Source organism: Salvelinus namaycush, chromosome 14, assembly GCF_016432855.1.
Source record: "Salvelinus namaycush isolate Seneca chromosome 14, SaNama_1.0, whole genome shotgun sequence".
Classification (NCBI taxonomy): domain Eukaryota; kingdom Metazoa; phylum Chordata; class Actinopteri; order Salmoniformes; family Salmonidae; genus Salvelinus; species Salvelinus namaycush.
Window position 1 is genome coordinate 28,874,455 of NC_052320.1, and position 20,521 is coordinate 28,894,975.

The following is a 20,521-nucleotide window of genomic DNA, read 5'->3' on the forward strand; positions in this document are numbered from 1 at the left end:
CTTTATTTTTGTTCCAACCCCTGAATTGTAGCACAAGTGCAACGCACCGAGACTCAAACCGTTGCTGGCAGCAGCGCAGTTGCATTGTGAATTCACGTGGAATTGTATGACATTTTCTTATAGTTTTAATGTAAAACTCTAGATGGCAGTAGAAGAAGAAAATTTACTAGTTCAAAATGGAGATGGCCTAAATAGAGCTCAATGACGAGTTTCCCACCAGTAATTACCAGTTGAGGGCCATTGAAATATATTTTTCCCAGTCATATGTGGTAAACATAGAGCATGATAGAGATATAAACTTTATATATGTCCCATTATGGTGTATGTGAGCGCACGGGCAGCGCCATTGAGGCCCTCTCCATTTTGTAGTAGTCATTTTCTTTTTCTCGTACAACAAACTGAAAGAGTGCATACTGCCAGCTAAAATGTGTTGTTTGAACAGGTATAAAGCAAAGGTTGGTGATTTACTGCCACCTGCAGTTACGGAAAGTTTGCTCAGGAGTATAATTAATTGGCTGATCCCTCCTGATGTTCCGGATGGAATCATGTGATCCTTCCTTTACCAATAGGAAGGCCCACCCAGTTTACTACTTTAAAATGGTGGTCTTTTATCTAACTCTATGGTGGTAAATTCCCACTTACCACTTGATTACGAACGCAGCATAAACTCCGTCAATATTCCTATGTCACCAGGTCCAGTCAGCCAATCAGGTGTTGTGTTGTTCATACACTTAGCTCAGTTACTGAGAGGTCAGATGTCAAGTCTCTGGCTGCTGCTAGCGGTAATTTAAGTAAATGACAAGCTTGGCATTCAAAATGGCCCCGATAGCTGGCAATTCATTGTTGGGCCATATGACAAGAGCTTCTTGTAAATATCACCTCTCATCAGCAGGTGTTCATATAGCGGTCATGGGAATCAACTGGTTAGTCTCATTGGGATAAAATGTATATTTTTCAATAGCGAACTATAGTGGATGGCTAAGTGCTAATGTGAATACATAGATAACATGCATTCAGATCGTTGTATCCCGATCTGAAAAAGGTTAAACTTATTTTAGCTCGGGACAAGACTTTTTCCTATGTATCCTATGTCCCCATCTTTGTTAACCCAATTGTCACCGTGTCACTTATGGCTGGCCTAGACTGGATTGGTGCTGCTGTGCCTCTGTGCGTGTGTGTTTGTGTGTGTCAAACAGGGGTCTCTTGCTATTTCGGTTACAGTGAACCCCTCCCATTTCTCTCTCTCACTCTGGGTGTCACTCCTGGGACGTGGCAAAATGTTAAAGTGTTTACAGGACCCCACCGCAGCACCAGTCCCAGGAGCATGTGGTACACCTGGCAAAGATAGCAGGGTCGTATTCATTAGGCACGAAATGGAAGCAAATGGTCCTGAACAGTGAGGTGCTATCTGAACTTGTCCAATACAAAACACTTGTTTACGCTTTCCATTGTACACCAATTTGAAACATTTTGCTACAGTGTGACAAAATGAATATCGCCCAGGTCATTCTCCCTAAAGCCAGCTAGCTCAAATAAATGACTCACACTACGACACGTTCTCAACCCGCACAGGGTATCTTGGATTTCAAGCTTGAACATGACCAGTTGTCATGTTTTAATAATGATGTCTATAAATGTACACAATATACACAATATATACATAAGTATGTGTACACCCCTTCAAATGAGTGGATTTGTCTATTTCAGCCACACCCGTTGCTGACAGATGTATAAAATCGAGCACACAGCATTGCAATCTCCATAGACAAACATTGTCTGTAGAATGGCCTTACTGAAGAACTCAGTGACTTTCAACGTGGGACCATCATAGGATGCCACCTTTCCAACAAGTCAATTCGTCAAATTTCTGCCCTGCTAGAGCAGCTCCGGTCAACTGTAAGTGCTCTTATTGTGAAGTGGAAATGTATAGCAGCAACAACGGCTCAGCCGCGAAGTGGTAGGCCACACAAGCTCACAGAATGGGACAGCCGAGTGCCGAATCGCATAAAAAACGTCTGTCCTCGGTTGCAACACTCACTACCCGAATGCATAGTGCCAACTGTAAAGTTTGGTGGAGGAGGAATAATGGTCTGGGGCTGTTTTTCATGGTTCGGTCTAGGCCCCTTAGTTCCAGTTAAGGGAAATCTTAATGCTACAGAAAACAATGACATTCTAGAATATTCTGTGCGTCCAACTTTGTGGCAAAAGTTTGGGAAGGTCCTTTTCTGTTTCAACATGACAATGCCCCAGTGCACAAAGCGAGGTAAATACAGAAATGGTTTGTCGAGATTGGTGTGGAAGAACTTGCCTGGCCTGCACAGAGCCCTGACCTCAACCCAATCGAGCACCTTTGGAATGAATTGGAACGCCAACTGCGTGCCAGGCCTAATCGCCCAACATCAGTGCCCGACCTCACTAATGCTCTTACGGCTGAATGGCAACAAGTCCCTGCAGCAATGTTCCAACATCTAGTGGAAAGCCTTCTCAGAAGAGTAGAGGCTGTTATTGCAGCAAAGGGGGGGGACCAACTCCATATTAATGCCCATGATTTTGGAATAAGATGTTCGACGAGCGGGTGTCCACATATTTTTGGTCTTGTAGTGTAGGTCTGGACCACTTGAAGTAGCTTCAAGGTTTGGACTTCTGTAATCAGAAATTATTAGAAAATGAGTAGAGCTTAATGTGCACATATAAACAGATATGTCAGTCCATCTTGAACCAAAAATAATACTCTTACTCTCACAAATGATTTTATAGGTTTCATTTCAGTGCTGCTCAACTCAGGCTGTTCATTTTCAGAATCCTGAGAATGATAAAGTTTTGTTTTAGGATTAACAGAACTACAGCCATTTAGTAATGCACCCTGAGCTTGTACATTAGCAAAGGGCTCAAGTTTGATCAAATTGTGCCCCCTTGTGGCATATTGACAGAACAACTTCCACCACTTGATAAACTACATGATTCATACACATTACCTGAATGCTCACAGGTCAGCCGGTCAGTCTCTCTCCCTCTCTCAATATGAGTAAGGTGTTCCTAATGTTCGGTATACTCAGTGTATATTTGTTTCTACTGCCCTTTTGAATAAAACGCAATTTATTTCAAATGTTGTAATTGTAGTAGCGTAGTGAATTGTTGTTCTCAGGGCACCATTGCAAATTAGACCCTGTTCTCAATGGGTTTCCCTGGTTAAATAAAAGTTAATAAAACAATTATAATAATACCATCCTTGACAGAACAACTTACACTTGACAAGCTACATTATTCATACACAGTACCATTCATTATACAGCCAGTGTTTCACTAACATGATTTCTGAACTCAAAATCCACCCTTAGCCGCTATCCGAACTAGGCAGTGCTGTAGATCTTAGGTTAAAGATGGAGTATTTGCTTTGCCATGCGGGAAGGGTGGATTTTTGCCCATATTGCTTAATTATTTCACATCTACAGTGGCTGTATTCAGCAGTGATGATCTAGGATAAGTTTTGCCTTCGAGATACAATTAAGTATGATTATATGGACAGGGGGAACCTGATCCTAGATTACCACTCCCACTAAGATGCTTTTTGAGGGGATAGCCAACGATGCTATTTGTTGTCCTCAGTGTGGATCAAGGAGAAGAGGCCAATTCAGACTATTGAGATGTACCCTTCAAGTGGAACTTTTTTCCACTTTGAGCAGCCTACAATTATCTTCATTTGATGGTCAGGGTTAACCCTGTTGGAGCAGTGGTTGGCAAGTTAGCAGCATTGCACTGGTTGTTACAATATATTCATTCCTAAAAGTCTAAGCTGTTGGGGGGTGGGATCATTTCCCTATTTGATTTTAGGACCCCTTTTGGTATCAAAAAATATATAAAAAATGTTATGATAAAATATTGAATTTCGCCTTTACTACGTAGGCCAAAACAATGTTTTAGTGAGAAGGCAGATTTTCGGGATGTCTCATGGTCTGACAAACACAGCTGTAGCTCAGCCACCTTCCACCGCAGATGCTGAGGTTCTCCATAGGCGGATGTGGTGGACTGAGACGCAGCCCTGATATCTCTAGCTTAAACTGACGAATTTTGATTGGGATTTTTTTATTATGTTACTTAGATTGATGCACCAGTGTGTCAATAGACTCTAGGGAGTTTAAAATTGTGTCGTATTGCATTCTTTCATAAATGCACTCACATTCACCATAGAAATGTCGCTCCCCTCCAGTGTCTTCTTCTTGCGGGGAAGATTTGGGTTCCAGTGACACACCAGGCTGTCCTTCTGAACACTGTAGTTCTTGTGTCTGATCAGACAATATGTGTTATTTTTCCTTTTACTCTGAGAGGGGAAATGCTGTTTTATTTCATAATAGCTCAAACACAAATCACACTAAGGATTAGAAAACAGGAAATTAAATTTCCCTCCATTGCTTTGAACAGAAATCTCTCACGCACTTATTAGAGGTAATCTGATGACTTTTGACTTGTAGGTTAATTAGCTAGAGAGCTTGGATGGGTCCCAAATAATTATACACTTCACCGGCACTCTGGGAAAATCCACAGGGTCTATTGACAGTTCATTACACAGTACTTCTCCCCTCTATGTCAGTGTGAGGACAGTTGACCTACTAAGCATCCTAATGATGTTATAATGTTCAGTAGATGAAATAAATGAGGTGATGATCATGCTGTCGAACTGTAACTTAGTCATTCAACAGTCATGATGTGAGCTTCTCCACTCCACTTCGCTGGAGACAGTATATAGAGGATATGAATAGCCAATGATTTGCTCAGAGTAATAATAGTATTTTAGTGGCTGAAACTAGACATTTCTCCAAAAAGCAATATATATATATACAGTGGGGCAAAAAAGTATTTAGTCAGCCACCAATTGTGCAAGTTCTCCCACTTAAAAAGATGAGAGAGGCCTGTAATTTTCATCATAGGTACACTTCAACTATGACAGACAAAATGAGAAAACAAAATCCAGAAAATCACAATGTAGGATTTTTAATGAATTTATTTGCAAATTTTGGTGGAAAATAAGTATTTGGTCACCTACAGACAAGCAAGATTTCTAGCTCTCACAGACCTGTAACTTCTTATTTAAGAGGCTCCTCTGTCCTCCACTCGTTACCTGTATTAATGGCACCTGTTTGAACTTGTTATCAGTATAAAAGACACCTGTCCACAACCTCAAACAGTCACACTCCAAACTCCACTATGGCCAAGACCAAAGAGCTGTCAAAGGACACCAGAAACAAAATTGTAGACCTGCACCAGGCTGGGAAGACTGAATCTGCAATAGGTAAGCAGCTTGGTTTGAAGAAATCAACTGTGGGAGCAATTATTAGGAAATGGAAGACATACAAGACCACTGATAATCTCCCTCGATCTGGGGCTCCACGCAAGATCTCACCCCGTGGGGTCAAAATGATCACAAGAACGGTGAGCAAAAATCCCAGAACCACACGGGGGGACCTAGTGAATGACCCGCAGAGAGCTGGGACCAAAGTAACAAAGCCTACCATCAGTAACACACTACGCCGCCAGGGACTCAAATCCTGCAGTGCCAGACGTGTCCCCCTGTTAAGCCAGTACATGTCCAGGCCCGTCTGAAGTTTGCTAGAGAGCATTTGGATGATCCAGAAGAAGATTGGGAGAATGTCATATGGTCAGATGAAACCAAAATATAACTTTTTGGTAAAAACTCAACTCGTCGTGTTTGGAGGACAAAGAATGCTGAGTTGCATCCAAAGAACACCATACCTACTGTGAAGCATGGGGGTGGAAACATCATGCTTTGGGGCTGTTTTTCTGCAAAGGGACCAGGACGACTGATCCGTGTAAAGGAAAGAATGAATGGGGCCATGTATCGTGAGATTTTGAGTGAAAACCTCCTTCCATCAGCAAGGGCATTGAAGATGAAACGTGGCTGGGTCTTTCAGCATGACAATGATCCCAAACACACCGCTCGGGCAATGAAGGAGTGGCTTCGTAAGAAGCATTTCAAGGTCCTGGAGTGGCCTAGCCAGTCTCCAGATCTCAACCCCATAGACAATCTTTGGAGGGAGTTGAAAGTCCGTGTTGCCCAGCAACAGCCCCAAAACATCACTGCTCTAGAGGAGATCTGCATGGAGGAATGGGCCAAAATACCAGCAACAGTGTGTGAAAACCTTGTGAAGACTTACAGAAAACATTTGACCTCTGTCATTGCCAACAAAGGGTATATAACAAAGTATTGAGATAAACTTTTGTTATTGACCAAATACTTATTTTCCACCATAATTTGCAAATAAATTCATTAAAAATCCTACAATGTGATTTTCTGGATTTTTTTTCCTCATTTTGTCTGTCATAGTTGAAGTGTACCTATGATGAAAATTACAGGCCTCTCTCATCTTTTTAAGTGGGAGAACTTGCACAATTGGTGGCTGACTAAATACTTTTTTGCCCCACTGTATTTATAGTTGACAACTTTTACTTCTACATTCCTAAAGAAAATAATGTACTTTTTACTCCATACATTTTCCCTGACACCCAAAAGTACTCATTACATTTTGAATGCTTAGCAGGGCAGGAAATAGTCAATTTCACTCACTTATCAAGAGAACATCCCCAGTCATCCCTACTGCCTTTGATCTGGCGGACTCACTAAACAAACACTTAATTTGTTAATTATGTCTGAGTGTTGTATTGTGCCCCCGTAAATAAATAAATAAACCAATTAAATGGTACCATCTAATATAAGGAATTTTAAATAATTTCTACTTTTACTTTGGTACTTAAGTATATTTGATTAATTACATTTACTTTTGCTAATTCAGTATATTCTGAATCAAATACTTTCAGACTTCTACTCAAGTAGTTATTACTGGGTGACTTTCACTTTTACTTGAGTCATTTTCTATGAAGCTATCTTTACTTTTACTCAAGTATGACAATTGGGTAATGATGACACAGGAATTCTCTTGATGGAACAGCACAAAATGGAATTGACCCGACATGATTGAACTGAAGCCCCACATCTCAGATCAATCAAACCCACCTTCTTGTAGCTCTCTGCCTCCACGTGCTTCTGCTGCCTCAGCTGCTTGGCCACCGACTTGGGCACCATCTGGTGCAGGAGGTCCTCGGTCAGTTGTCTCTGGCGCTTCAGGTCCTCGGTCCTCTCTCTGGGTCCACTCCGTCATCTGCTTGAAGGAATGTTTTCCATCCAACAGTCATGCAGTGTTTCTGATGAGAGCTGGGCAAAGGCTAAGCGGCTCAGTGCGTGGATCCACTTCTCGTGAAAGTCAGCTTGGGTTCCAATGGAAGAGAGTTCACTGAACTGGTGATTGAGTTCCAGGAATGTGACCATCAGTCTCAGTGAGAGGACATCTTTCCAGTCTGAAAACTTCTTGACCTGACTAATGTCCTGTGTCTATGTCCTGGAGTCTGACCATCGTCAAGGAGAACACAGGCTTGTTGGTGTTGTCCTCAGCTCCCCATGTTGTCTTCAGAAATGTGGTCAAATCTTCCCTCAGATTCTGGCAGAACTCCACCAACTCCTCGCTGCATGGGTGACCCTGACTGTTTCTGTGGCCCTCCATATCAGTGCAAAATCGAATAATCACCGGTAAAATGTCAGTCAGTGGTCGTGTACACTTTTCTTGGCTTGTCTCGTTACTCCTGTACCATGTGCATAGACTTCTCGTGTTTTGGAGTTCCCCTATGAGTTGGAGAATAGCCGTGGTCCTACATGAATTCAGCTCGGTGACAGCGGCCTCTGTGGCGCGCAGCAGGTCCAAGTTAGAGCGGAGGTCAACGGAGACTGAGTCAAGCAGAGACAGAAACGAGAGCAGACAAACAGTACAGTTACTGCCAAGACACGGAGAGAGAGCACCTGCAACAACAACAAAAAATATACCTAGATAAGGATCTATGATTACATAATAAAAAAAATGCAATAGACTTATTGTAAATATGAAATACGATTATTAAATAATGCAATTATAATTTTACAACCTTAATAGATAAAAGTGGCATATACATGTTTATGTTTAATAATACTTTTTTTTATTTTAAGCGCTTTTCATAACACCCAAAGTCACTTTACAAACACAAGAAAACCACATGAAAATAAGCAAGTATATAAGAAAACCACATGAAAATAAGCAAGTATATGAGGACAGGCTCGCCATGGACAACACCAAACATGGCTGACTAACCAGGGAAGTGAACTAGATAGCTTTTATCCTCGAAAACAACAGATAAGCCTGTGTGAATACATTGGTATTCGTTTGTTTAATTGTTCTGCTTAAACTTAATGTGGGAAAAAAGTTAAACGAAATGCATTTGTTTATTGGATATAATGTTGATATTTATCATGATTTTTACAAAAAAATAAGCCCTTGTAAGCTGGGCTTACAAGTAAACCAAGGTTTTGTAGGTTTGTAGACTATTAACATTTAACAAAACAATACTCACAATTGCCTGCAAATATACGCACTCGCTGTCGGCTTCCTCTTGCGTCGTTGGTGCGACTCTCCTTTTATGTCTGCTGTTCTGAATTTTGGTAAATATTCTTTTCAGAGAAGCGGAGGACAGAGTCAGGGATGCAAAGCATTCCTTTTTCATGTAACGTTACTCCAAAGATGACATTATGTGAACAATTATTACAAAAATGCCTGTCATTTAGCCCCGCAATATTGCTTGTTCCTGATTTTCAGATAGGAGGCTTATAAATAGGATGCAACTAGTGACGTGTGTTGGATAATTGCGTGGTTTAATTTCTGCAAAGGGAGGAATACATTCACCCAAGGCTTTTCAACAGAAAAAAGTAATACATTAAATTCTAACTCAATGTATCTTGCTTCTCTTTGAAATACATTTTCATATTGACATTGACAATCTACAAAACGGGCTAATCAACAATTTCCCATCAAATTAAGATAGTTAAAATATCCTGTGTTATTACAAACAATATATTTCGTTCCAACATACATTTTGAGGTAAGTTGGCTACTGCTGTGCAAAATCTTATCTGCACGCAAAACTATGGACTCCTATTGAGTTTCATGCTTATTTAATGATTTGTGTTTCCCTTTATCAGAAAATCTCCTAAATTAGTTGAACATTTGTGTTTCCATGAAGTGGGGAAGTAAATCTGCAATATGTAACTTTTTGGGAAACCCAACCAAATTCACATAGAAATGTGAGTTATACATCTGTCATTCGCACTGAAAGCAACTGTAAGAAGTAGACATGTTCTATGTGCAATATTTCTATCCTTCCCGTGCGTAAGTTTAGTTTTTGCATCTTCTACTTTCGGTTTTGTACTCCAGCTTCAAACAGCTGAAAATACTTTTTTGGTTATGGAAAATAGCGGTGTAAATGGTACAATGATTCTCATCACTAAACTTGATTGTTTTGTCACACAAACTGAAATGAGGAACATAGCAACCAGGAAATGGAGGAGCGATTTCTGCATATTCCATCTTCAATGAATAGTGTGTAATTGCTTTTGTTGTATATGGGTCTCAATGACAGCTGCATCCACCCTTGAATATCTGCTTATCTATTCTTGAATGCTTAAATAAAAAGGGAAATAAGGGGAAATTACAGTATGCCGAATAATGGAACAAGGGACCAAGGGAAATTATAACTAGAATGAAGTTATTGATTTGCCTAATTCAGTGTCTGCTCCATAATAAAAGGAAAATCAGAGAAATACATCTTGTCATGCATTTAAACCCCATGTTGCATTACTAATTAAGCCTTGTGGGTTTTGACCATCTTTGATATCATTTTATTTTTGGTGGGGTGAGAGAACGCAAAGGACATTCAATTTTGTGGAAAACAACATGTAGTTTAAGAGCTATATACCATCCTTTGGTAATTAAAACCTTAATTAAAACCCCTTCACACGTGCATAGAGCCTAATAACTGATTAGAAATACAGATTTCACTTTCAATTCACAAACAAGTTAATGTATACTGTCAGAAATTGTTTAACATATTTACATCTTAATTCAAAGTCTTTGTATACATTTATTTTTTATCCAAATTGAAATCAACTTACAACATACATTTTTTATTTTCTCCCAAATCACATTATCATACAATATTCAAATACAATCCAACCAAATTCTAGGTGTAATCAGAATAAATTAAACTTGTTAAGGCACACTCAGTAGTTAGTTACAAACAAAATAACTGATTCGAAAAAAGCCCTTAAAAATGCTATATAAACAAAGATGAACAATAAATGCAAAAAAACACAAAAAAACGGAAGAAAACAATTAAGTCACACTTCACAATAAATCAGTTGTAGAAACTCAGTTTATCTAGTAATTGTGGAGTATTTAAACAACATTAAGTTAATGTGCATTCATTCACTAAATCATGGTGGATTAATTAACATAATGTGCTGCAACCACACATTTAAATGTTAAGAGTAGCCTATATGAAGTAGAAAAATCTACTACATGTCCAAATGTAATTCTATTGGTTTAATGTGTCAGCGTGAACAGTGTGAAGTGGCAGTGGAAACTGGAAACATACAGGCTACAAAACCCATTTAAGTAAACCAACTAAAAGAACCATGGCTCATTTAAATGTCAATGTTAACATCCCAATCCATTTTTAATGGAGATGATTTCTTAAAGCTGCGATAACCACTTGTGAAGTCGTAAATACCAGTTGGATGTATTCACATGCATTGAACTCATTGACAAACGCAGATTGGCTAATGGCCAACAAGCTGAGTCAACCACGGCAAGATAGCTGTACTTTTAGTTTATCAAATTATAGTGTTCAAAAACAATATTAATAGATTGCCTTTTATAAATAATGTTTTGTTGGATTAAATTGCCGAAAATTCTGTTATCGAGGTAATTTCCTTAGTAGGTGATGTCAGAGGTCAGCATGTGGGAGAAGTAGAAGCTCAGGGATGATAAACAAGTTTTCCTCTAGTAATTACCCGTTGGAGGGGCATTCAAGTGAAATTTCCCCAGTCGTATGTGGTAAATACCACCTTCCCACTTGGTTATGATCGCAGGGTAAAATATATGTGTGTAGCTTGGGTTAGGTTTCCACCATCTTGAAAAAAGGTGAAGGGATAACTGACATTTTTCAGAATTCTATATGGTAGAAACAAAACAAAGCTATGTCTAGAACCATAAAAATAGAATCCCTATTCTTCGTTCAAACCGAGGGGGTCATCCAGCCAAAACAAATGGAAGCATTGTAAACAGTGACAGACTTTCGTTAGCCTTGCCAATGAAAGAGGTCATCAGGTGAGGTGAGCTTCTTTCTCTGAATTCAGCTCCAACATGTCGAAAGTCAAATAAACATTGTTGACCATCTCAATACAAATCATTGACAAACAATGACATGAACAGTAACACACTTTATGGAAATGTAATTTGTCTCATGCTGCCATCGCTGGCTGCTACTCTGCACCTGTGATGTGATGGCTGCTTCCTAAGTTTCCATTTCCTCACTTGGCTTCGTCACCTGGTGAGGTTAAAGGGGAGGGTTACAAACAAGAAGAGGAAACAGGAAATGCAAGGCTGTTTACTGAAGCAAGCGCCTACTGGCTGACGCCCCAAAACCAAATCGACAATAGAGCTCATTTAAACCAGGGCTTCTACCAAGAAGGAATCGGTTGGGGATAGGCCAAATACCTATCCACACATAGGTATGAGAAACAGCAAGCTCTCTGAATATCAGCGAGAACCAAGTCCTTCTGTCAATTTAATTTCTTAATTTAGTCAGAGTGAATCAATAGAAACCACCATCCAAAAAAACAGCCAAATCAAATCAATGTCACATGGTGAAAGGGATTACTGGCAGCACTCGGTCAAAGCTAATCAAAGACAACCACTTACAGTAGAAATGTTCCTCCTTTGTAATGCCCATTATTTTAAAACAGAGACATCTAATTTTGCAACCAATGCTCTAGATAGATGGGTATTTGTACATGATTGGAGACAGGCATCAAGAAGCTTTTGGATAATTCCCGGACTAGTTTATACCACCTCGTTGGATCCGTTTGTGTTCCAGTTTTGGTGTCTCTCTTTCTAATTTTGAGACATAGCATAGACAGTTCCTTAGCCTAGCCTATACTGAAGAAAAATATAAATGCAAAATGCAACAATTTTAAAGATTTTCCTGAGTTACAGTTCATATAAGGAAACCAGTCAATTTAAATCAATTCATTAGGCCCTAATCTTTGGATTTCACATGACTGGGCAAGTGCACAGACATGGGTGGGCCTGGGAGAGCATAGGCCCACCCACTGGGGAGCCAGGCCCAACCACTGGGGAGCCAGGCTTAGCCAATCAGAATGAGTTTTTCCCCACAAAAGGGCTTTATTACATGCAGAAATACTACTCAGCATCCCCTCAAGAGATCCCACAGGTGAAGAAGCCGGACGTGGAGGTCCTGGGCTGGCGTGGCTACACGTGGTCTGCGGGTTGTGAGACCGGTTGGACGTACTGCCAAATTCTCTAAAACGACGTTGGAGGGGGCTTATGGTAAATAAATTAACATTCAATTCTCTGGCAACAGCTCTGTTGGACATTCCTGCAGTCCGCATGCCAGTTGCATGCTCCCTCAAAACTCGAGGTCTGTGGCATTGTGTTGTGTGACAAAACGGCACATTTTATTGTCCCCCAGCACAAGGTGCACCTATGTAATGATCATGCTGTTTAATCAGCTTCTTGATATGCCACACCTGTCAGGTGGATAGATTATCTTGGCAAAGAAGAAATGCTCACTAACAGGGCCGTAAACAAATTTGTGCACAACATTGAGAGAAATAAGCTTTTTGTGAGTACTGAACATTTCTGGGACCTTATATTTTAGCTCATGAAACATGGGACCAACACATGGTGTTTATATTTTTGTTCAGTATACTTTAAACCTCTCGAAATTAGTATGCCGTGTATCAAATTGAGGTGGTAGTAACTAGGCTCCTATAGAAGCGAACAGAACTGAAAAGATTGGAAACCCACATTTACACCATTGTTGATTGAGAAGAGACTTCAAGGCACCAGTATAGTGATTAAAAAGAGGGTGACCTCAACTTAAACAACATACATTAGCTACACTAGAGGCTTATGGTTGGGGGGAAAAAAACGATTTGTTTGCTTTCACACAGATGGGAAATGCTATAGGCTACATTTGGAAATATATGTAAGGGTTTGGAAATCGATGGATTAAAACAACTTGCATTACTGCATGTAGTGAAATGTTGAGTAACAGAAATGGGATGGTCCACCACTTTAAATGAGGACTAACACTGGTGCGTTCAATGACAGAAGTTTTCAAATAAAATGTACATGGTTCATGTTAGAATGTATTCCTAATAGGCTATGTATTGCAAAATAAATTGTCCCTTACTTTCCGATTAGAGCATTTGTCATCAAATGTCTTCACAAACTGATTCATTTCACACAAAATGAGAAATCACCAAATAAATTCTTGTTTGTATGGAAGAGAGCAGAAAAAAAGGGCGAGGCAGAGCACAGCAATTATGCAAATCCACTCCAAAAAACATCAAGCACACATCCAAACTATGTCCCTGCTGAGACAGAGAAAGACACCCGAAGAGGAATGAAAGTGAAAGGGAATTCTCCACCACACACAAAAAACTAAGCGAGAAGAGCACAATTTGGACAGTTTTTTTGTTCATCAGTTCAAAGCAGTTTGTTGTGTTTGTGTTATTATACCTTGCTCCTGAAGAGGGGCTTGGCGCTGGGGCCGCAGTACTCATTGTAGATGAGCTTGAAGAGGAAGAGGTGGAAGAGGGTGATGAGAGAAGCCACGCCGAACCAAAAGAGGAAGGGCAGGCCCGGGTCCTGCTTGGCCATGTGCTCCTCGTGTGCCAGGATGGCTTTGAGGTGCAGTGTGTGCCGCAGGTCCTGCAGGTGGCGCAGGTCCGTGGATATGTAGAGCAGTGGTGTGATGGGCTGCGTCACCATCACCGGGAACACGTGGCCCTTGGACTCTACCATTGACGACGTCAGCTCCACCGGCTCGTTGAGGCAGCCCGCCTCGCAGGCGTACAGCGCTACGGGTTTCTCCTGGGGCTTGACCGACACATGCAGGAAGGGCTTGACCGACACGTGCAGGAAGGGCTTGCCCTCGGCGTCCAGAAGCACAGCCAGGTTGATCAGGTCCTGGTTGTAGTGGATGCCTCGCAGCGCATAGCTGTTGTGCAGCACGTCCGGGTCCGCCTGGAACTGCAGGTGGTTTTCGTTGAATGAGAGGCCTCCGAAGCTGAGTACGGCGCCCTGCATGACGCCATGGGCACCTGCCGCCACAAGCACCTTGCAACCCCTCTTCTGCAGGGTGAGGGTCCACAGGGTGACCAGCTGCAGGACTTGGGCCACACTGCTGACCCGCTCCGGCCACAGGTTATCGGCATGCATGGTGGCATGCCCACTAAAGCAGTGGTCGGCGTAGTTGAGGCTGGATTCCAGATGGGCGCGTTCTTCAGCGCCCAGACGGCGGTCAAGCAGGGGTGCCGGCGAGGCCGAGAGGACGTAGTAGAGCGTGGTGTTGACCGTGGCGCTGGACGGCGTATGCGCGTCTGTGATCTTACGCATCTCCACCCCTGCAGGAGACACACACAGTAGATGTGGGAACAGAAAATGGCTACATAGTCATTTGATCTAGAACTACATAATTCATTAGCTTAGTCATTCATCATGATCAGATAGAATGCGTGTATTTTTTGTAAATACTGGGTTGTGTTAATATCATCCGGGTTGTTACATTTGATTTCAATCTCTTTTTGACCTCACCCCTTTTGATTTGAACAAAAAAATGTATACATATTTTTCCATGTTAGAAGTGGTCAGTCATTTTTTGGACCTGAATGGCAAAACATTTAGGATAGAGGTGCTCAAAGTTGACCCATTTTGCATACCTCACCCTACCATAAAGCATCCATGTCTTCATTACTGGAAAATATAAAAGGTTGAGTTTCATATAATTTACAAGCTTCCAAAACAGGGTTGCCAAAGTATTTTATAATTTCAAGGAAAAAAAGTTAAATAATAAGTTTAAATAACATTAACGTAAATTATCTAAAAACACTTTTTTAAATGTACACTGTCGTTCAAAAGTTTGGGGTCACTTTGAAATGGCCTTGTTTTTTTGTCCATTAAAATAACGGTAAGCCATCATTGTAATTAAGAATTTGTTATTAACTAATTTGCCTAGTTAAATAAAGGTTAAATAAAATAAAAATACAAAATGTTGTAAATGACTATTGTAGCTGGAAACGGCAGATTTTTTATGGAATATCTACATAGGCGTACAGAGGCCCATTATCAGCAACCATCACTCCTGTGTTCCAATGGCACGTTGTGTTAGCTAATCCAAGTTGATCATTTTAAAAGGCTAATTGAGCATTAGAAATTGAGCATTAGAAAACCCAGCTGAAAACAGTTGTTCTGATTTAAAGAAGTAATAAAACTGGCCTTTTTTAGACTAGTTGAGTATCTGGAGCATCAGCATTTGTGGGTTCGATTGATTACAGGCTCAAAATGGACAGAAACAAATAACTTTTTCTGAAACTCGTCAGTCTATTATTTTTCTGAGAAATGAAGGCTATTCCATGCGAGAAATTGCCAAGAAACTGAAGATCTCGTACAACGCTGTTTACTACTCCATTCACAGAACAACGCGAACTGGCTTTAACCAGAAAGAGGAGTGGGAGGCCCCAGTGCACAACTGAGCAAGAGGACAAGTACATTAGATTGTCTAGTTTGAGAAACAGACACCTCACAAGTCTTCAACTGGCAGCTTAAATAGTACCCGCAAAACACCAGTCTCAACGTCAACAGTGAACTCCGGGATGCTGGAAATTTACCAGAAAGTTTCAGACCCTTTGCAACCCTAGTTTGAACTATACAAGCGATACTCGCTTAGCCACGTTAGCTTCACCCTCATGTGGGTGCTAGCAAACAAGCTTGGTAGTGCTAGGTATCAATAGCCATTGTCAGGCAATCCAGTAGGGTCTGAAAGCCATGGTGAGCTTCGACTGGTCACTTGCGCCACAATATCGTGGAGAATTTGCATAAAGGTAATCTATTGCCAACTTTAGTCCAACCCTTTTCAGCTCCCTCGCCCATGCTCAAATTGCTCAACGGTTCCCGCCGCCCAGTCCGCTTCTCTCGCTTTCCTTCCAATGAAAGTGAATGGCTTCTGATATTTCACTGTACGATGCTGCTGTATATTACGAGACGCAGCCCGTAAGCTTAGTCTCAACCGATGGTGGGCACAACACAAACACCTTAGATGGTATAAAATAGGGTCTAAGCCACAACATACTTGAAAATGACGTTTACGCATTTTTTGATAATTGATGCTTAACAAAATATTCATTCAAATCAAAAGGTGTGCAGTCAAAAAGTGATTGAAATCAAATGGAATTACCCAGCCATTAATTGTTTTGTCCTGTACAGTCTACGAGAATAACTACTACATAATAACTACAACCTAAAACTTAGTATAGGAATTATAGGACTATTTCTCTCTATACGATTTGTATTTCATATACCTTTGACTATTGGATGTTCTTATAGGCACTTTAGTATTGCCAGTGTAACAGTATAGCTTCCATCCCTCTCCTCGCTGCTACCTGGGCTCGAACCAGGAACACATCGACAACAGCCACCCTCGAAGCAGCGTTACCCATGCAGAGCAAGGGGAACAACTACTCCAAGTCTCAGAGCGAGTGACGTTTGAAACGCTATTAGCGCGCACCCCGCTGACTAGCTAGCGATTTCACATCGGTTACACCAGCCTAATCTTGGGAGTTGATAGGCTTGAAGTCATAAACAGCGCAATGCTTGAAGCATTGCGAAGAGCTGCTGGCAAAACGCACGAAAGTGCTGTTTGAATGAATGCTTACGAGCCTGCTGGTGCCTACCACCGCTCAGTCAGACTGCTATATCAAATCATAGACTTAATTATAACATAATAACACACAGAAATACGAGTCTTAGGTCATTAATATGGTCGAATCCGGAAACTATCATCTTGAAAACAAAACGTTTCTTCTTTCAGTGAAATACGGAACCGTTACGTATTTTATCTAACGGGTGGCATCCATAAGTCTAAATATTCCTGTTACATTGCACAACCTTCAATGTTATGTCATAATTACGTAAAATTCTGGCAAATTAGTTCGCAATGAGCCAGGCGGCCCAAACTGTTGCATATACCCTGACTCTGCGTGCAATGAACGCAAGAGAAGTAACACAATTTCACCTGGTTAATATTGCCTGCTAACCTGGATTTCTTTTAGCTAAATATGCAGAAAATATACTTTTGTGTATTGATTTTAAGAAAGGCATTGATGTTTATGGTTAGGTACACGTTGGAGCAACGAGTCCTTTTTCGCGAATGCGCACTGCATCGATTATATGCAACGCAGGACACTCTAGATAAACTAGTAATATCATCAACCATGTGTAGTTATAACTAGTGATTATGATTGATTGATTGTTTTTTACAAGATAAGTTTAATGCTAGCTAGCAACTTACCTTGGCTTCTTACTGCATTCGCGTAACAGGCAGGCTCCTCATGAGGCAGGTGGTTAGAGCGTTGGACTAGTTAACCGTAAGGTTGTAAGATTGAATCCCTGAGCTGACAAGGTAAAAATCTGTCGTTCTGCCCCTGAACAAGGCAGTTAGCCCACCGTTCCTAGGCCGTCATTGAAAATAAGAATGCGTTCTTAACTGACTTGCCTAGTTAAATAAAGGTGTAAAAAAAATTGGCAAAATCGGCGTCCAAAAATACCGATTTCCGATTGTTATGAAAACTTGAAATCGGCCCTAATTAATCGGCCATTCCGATTAATCGGTCGACCTCTACTAAATACCACAGTATTTGCACTTTAAAGAGAAAAGACATGGCATCTCAGCTTTGACTTTTACTTACCAGAGATGAAGAGGTCCATCCAGGCCTGTTGGTGGTCCTGGACCAGATCTTCTACGTTAGCCCTCAGCAGCTCACCCAGCTCTTTCTTGGCCCCCTCTCTAAGCCTAGTGAAGGTCTCCTGCAACTTGGTCGACTCAATGGGCTCCGACGTCCACACCACCGACAGCACACTTTCTGCGTACTCCGACTTGGCCGCCACCTGGATGCGGCTGCCCAGCTTCTTGGTGGCCACCACCACCAGCAATATCTGGTTATTCTCCGGCAGAACCACGCGGCCCGACGACAGCACCACCTCTTTGTCCTCCACCTTCTCCACGCTGGCTGAGAACTTGCTCCCGAACAAGGACGGTTCAGTGGAAACCTCCAGGGTGGCGGCCCGCTCCGAGGGGTTGTTGATGTGGATCCTCTGGAGGTAGACGTTGGGCCGGCTGCGGTGGGCGATGAACTCCTCTCGGACGGTGAGGCAGTCACGGGCTGACCCGGAGCTGTCCCCCGGGAGGACACAGTGGACGGACAGGACAGCCCCTTTGCGGAACCAGAGCATGGTTGCACTTGCCTCGGCCCGCTTCCCAGGGAGGTGGACACCCACTATGGGCGAATACTCAGTCTGGTGGACAGGGGCCGAGCCGGGCTGGGAGGATGAGGCCACCCACAGTCTGTTGGAGTCAATGTCCACCAGGAAATGGCCGTTACCCGAGACAAAAGGCGTGACCGCTTTCTCCTGGGGAGTGCTGTAGATTCCCTCCCCCCGGTCCACCAGTGACTTCCACCTGTGGATCTCAGTCTGGAGGCATTGTACGGCAGGCCCCCCTGATTGGCCTGAGCCACTAAACAACCTCAAAGCGCCCTCTGAGCTAAGGTACCAGTAGAAGATGAGGAAAACCAGCAGTCCAATGAGCATTCTTCTAGCCCAGCTGCTTGACAGCACACCTGGTAGGCCCTTTAGTCTTTGCTGGAGCCACATTATGAATTTAGGCTTAAGAGTCACTATAACTAAAGTTTGCAACTCGTGTTAATGAGCTAACTAGCTTACGTTAGATAATAACAAACAAAATGGACGGTCAAAGTTGGTTCTCCATTCTAATCTGACCAAAACCAACGTTAACAGACTAGCTAGTTTACCACTTAAAATATTTCGCTAAATGTGTGAAGTGTTGTATTTCCTGTTGACAACTAGCTAGCTAACGTTCGCTAGCAACGCACTGGGAAAATTAGCTAAACTGGTAGCTAGCTCTTTACTAGCTAGTTAGCTAACTAGTAAACTGGTACTCAAATATTGTATGACTAGCTATGTTGCTATCCGACCAAGAGCAACATACATTCCATGTCAAACCTTGCTTACTGTCAAATCTAACAACGCTTACAATAACAAGCTACTGACTGTAACAACCTAACTGTTACTATTTAACGTTAGCTAGCTATGGTGGTTGCAAACTAGCATTGTTGCGATGCAAATTAGGCGACACTTTGCATTTGTTTCTCACATCGTGGCAATACGTCCATTGAGTGCAATTGTTGCTCATTTGTTGCTTGTGTCTAGCAGTTGTGAGATTTCATTCCTTGTTGAAGTGGATTACTTTGTTCAAGCAACTCCCCAATCTATCGTTGACACTTTTGGATTTACTGAAATTAGCGTAAATGATGTTGATGACAGAAACCGGAAGTGTCGGAATTGGTTCAGTCGCATGATCATTTTTACGACACTGAAATTGTTTTTTATTGCCTTTAAAGTTTCAACAATAATAGCTATTTTATCCTCGTGTATCCATCGAATCTAGGCTACAACTGATGAAGCGGGTTCTGATATGTAGTCTCTGATGATACAACGTTTTGAGACAGACTGAGGAGGAGAGGGAGAGCGTCTGTGAAAAGAGAAAGATTGGAGTTAAGAATTCTGAACTGAATAAGAGGATCTCTGAGCAGCCTGAAGCAGGAGAGCTCTGAACTTAAACATGATGTTTGTGAGCTCAGTAAAGAGTCCCTATCCTGTTCCTCCCTATCCTTGAAGCCCAGGGCTTTTTTGAAGTTTCAGTGAGTTACTGGGGGATGAAGATTCGTAGGTGTGATGTCACGGGGAGTAAAGCCAAAAGTGACTATGTCAGCCCCCGATCTCCCCCTCCTCCCTGATGATGGATAGGATCCCCTGCATCTCCCTTCCAAAACCCACTTTCTCCATCTTATGAAGTGTTCGACCCTCTCCAAGCCACTGCCCTACATAGAGGGAGGGGTGGTGTTGAGGTCCTCGGAAGAAGCCATCTATGCTGAACACTAATGCCAGAGAGAGGTTTTCTGGAGGGGGCCACATACCTCCACAGAGGAGCCCCACCTAATGGAGACAGGGGACCCTGTGCTGCTCTTCAACAGAGACCTTCAGACAGGAGCTGGACCACTACCGCAGAACGCCACATAAACAACCTCAGTGTGAGTTCTACCTCTGGTTTGGAAAATAACTCCACTCATTCTACAAATCCAATTTCACACCGATATCTCTACCGTGGGCTGTGCAGTAAGCAAGTGATTGAAGTTTTGGTTGAATGGAGGTTCAACAAGTAACTTGATTAAATGCTTCAAGCTGATGTGATGAAGGAGCTTGCTATTC

The 20,521-nt window shown here is 41.9% G+C and overlaps 1 protein-coding gene across 1 annotated transcript; it reads right to left on the bottom strand.

Moving 5' to 3' along the window:
- Window positions 1-9,990: 9,990 nt before the first annotated feature.
- Window positions 9,991-19,568, bottom strand: LOC120059367 (uncharacterized protein KIAA2013 homolog). Its single transcript, XM_039008370.1, has 3 exons — window positions 17,923-19,568; window positions 13,697-14,583; window positions 9,991-11,477 (listed from the first exon to the last, which is right to left on the bottom strand). Exons 1-3 carry the CDS (start codon window positions 18,884-18,886, stop codon window positions 11,445-11,447), a joined length of 1,884 nt encoding a protein of 627 aa, XP_038864298.1. The 5' UTR covers window positions 18,887-19,568; the 3' UTR covers window positions 9,991-11,444.
- Between the last annotated feature and the right edge of the window lie 953 nt (window positions 19,569-20,521).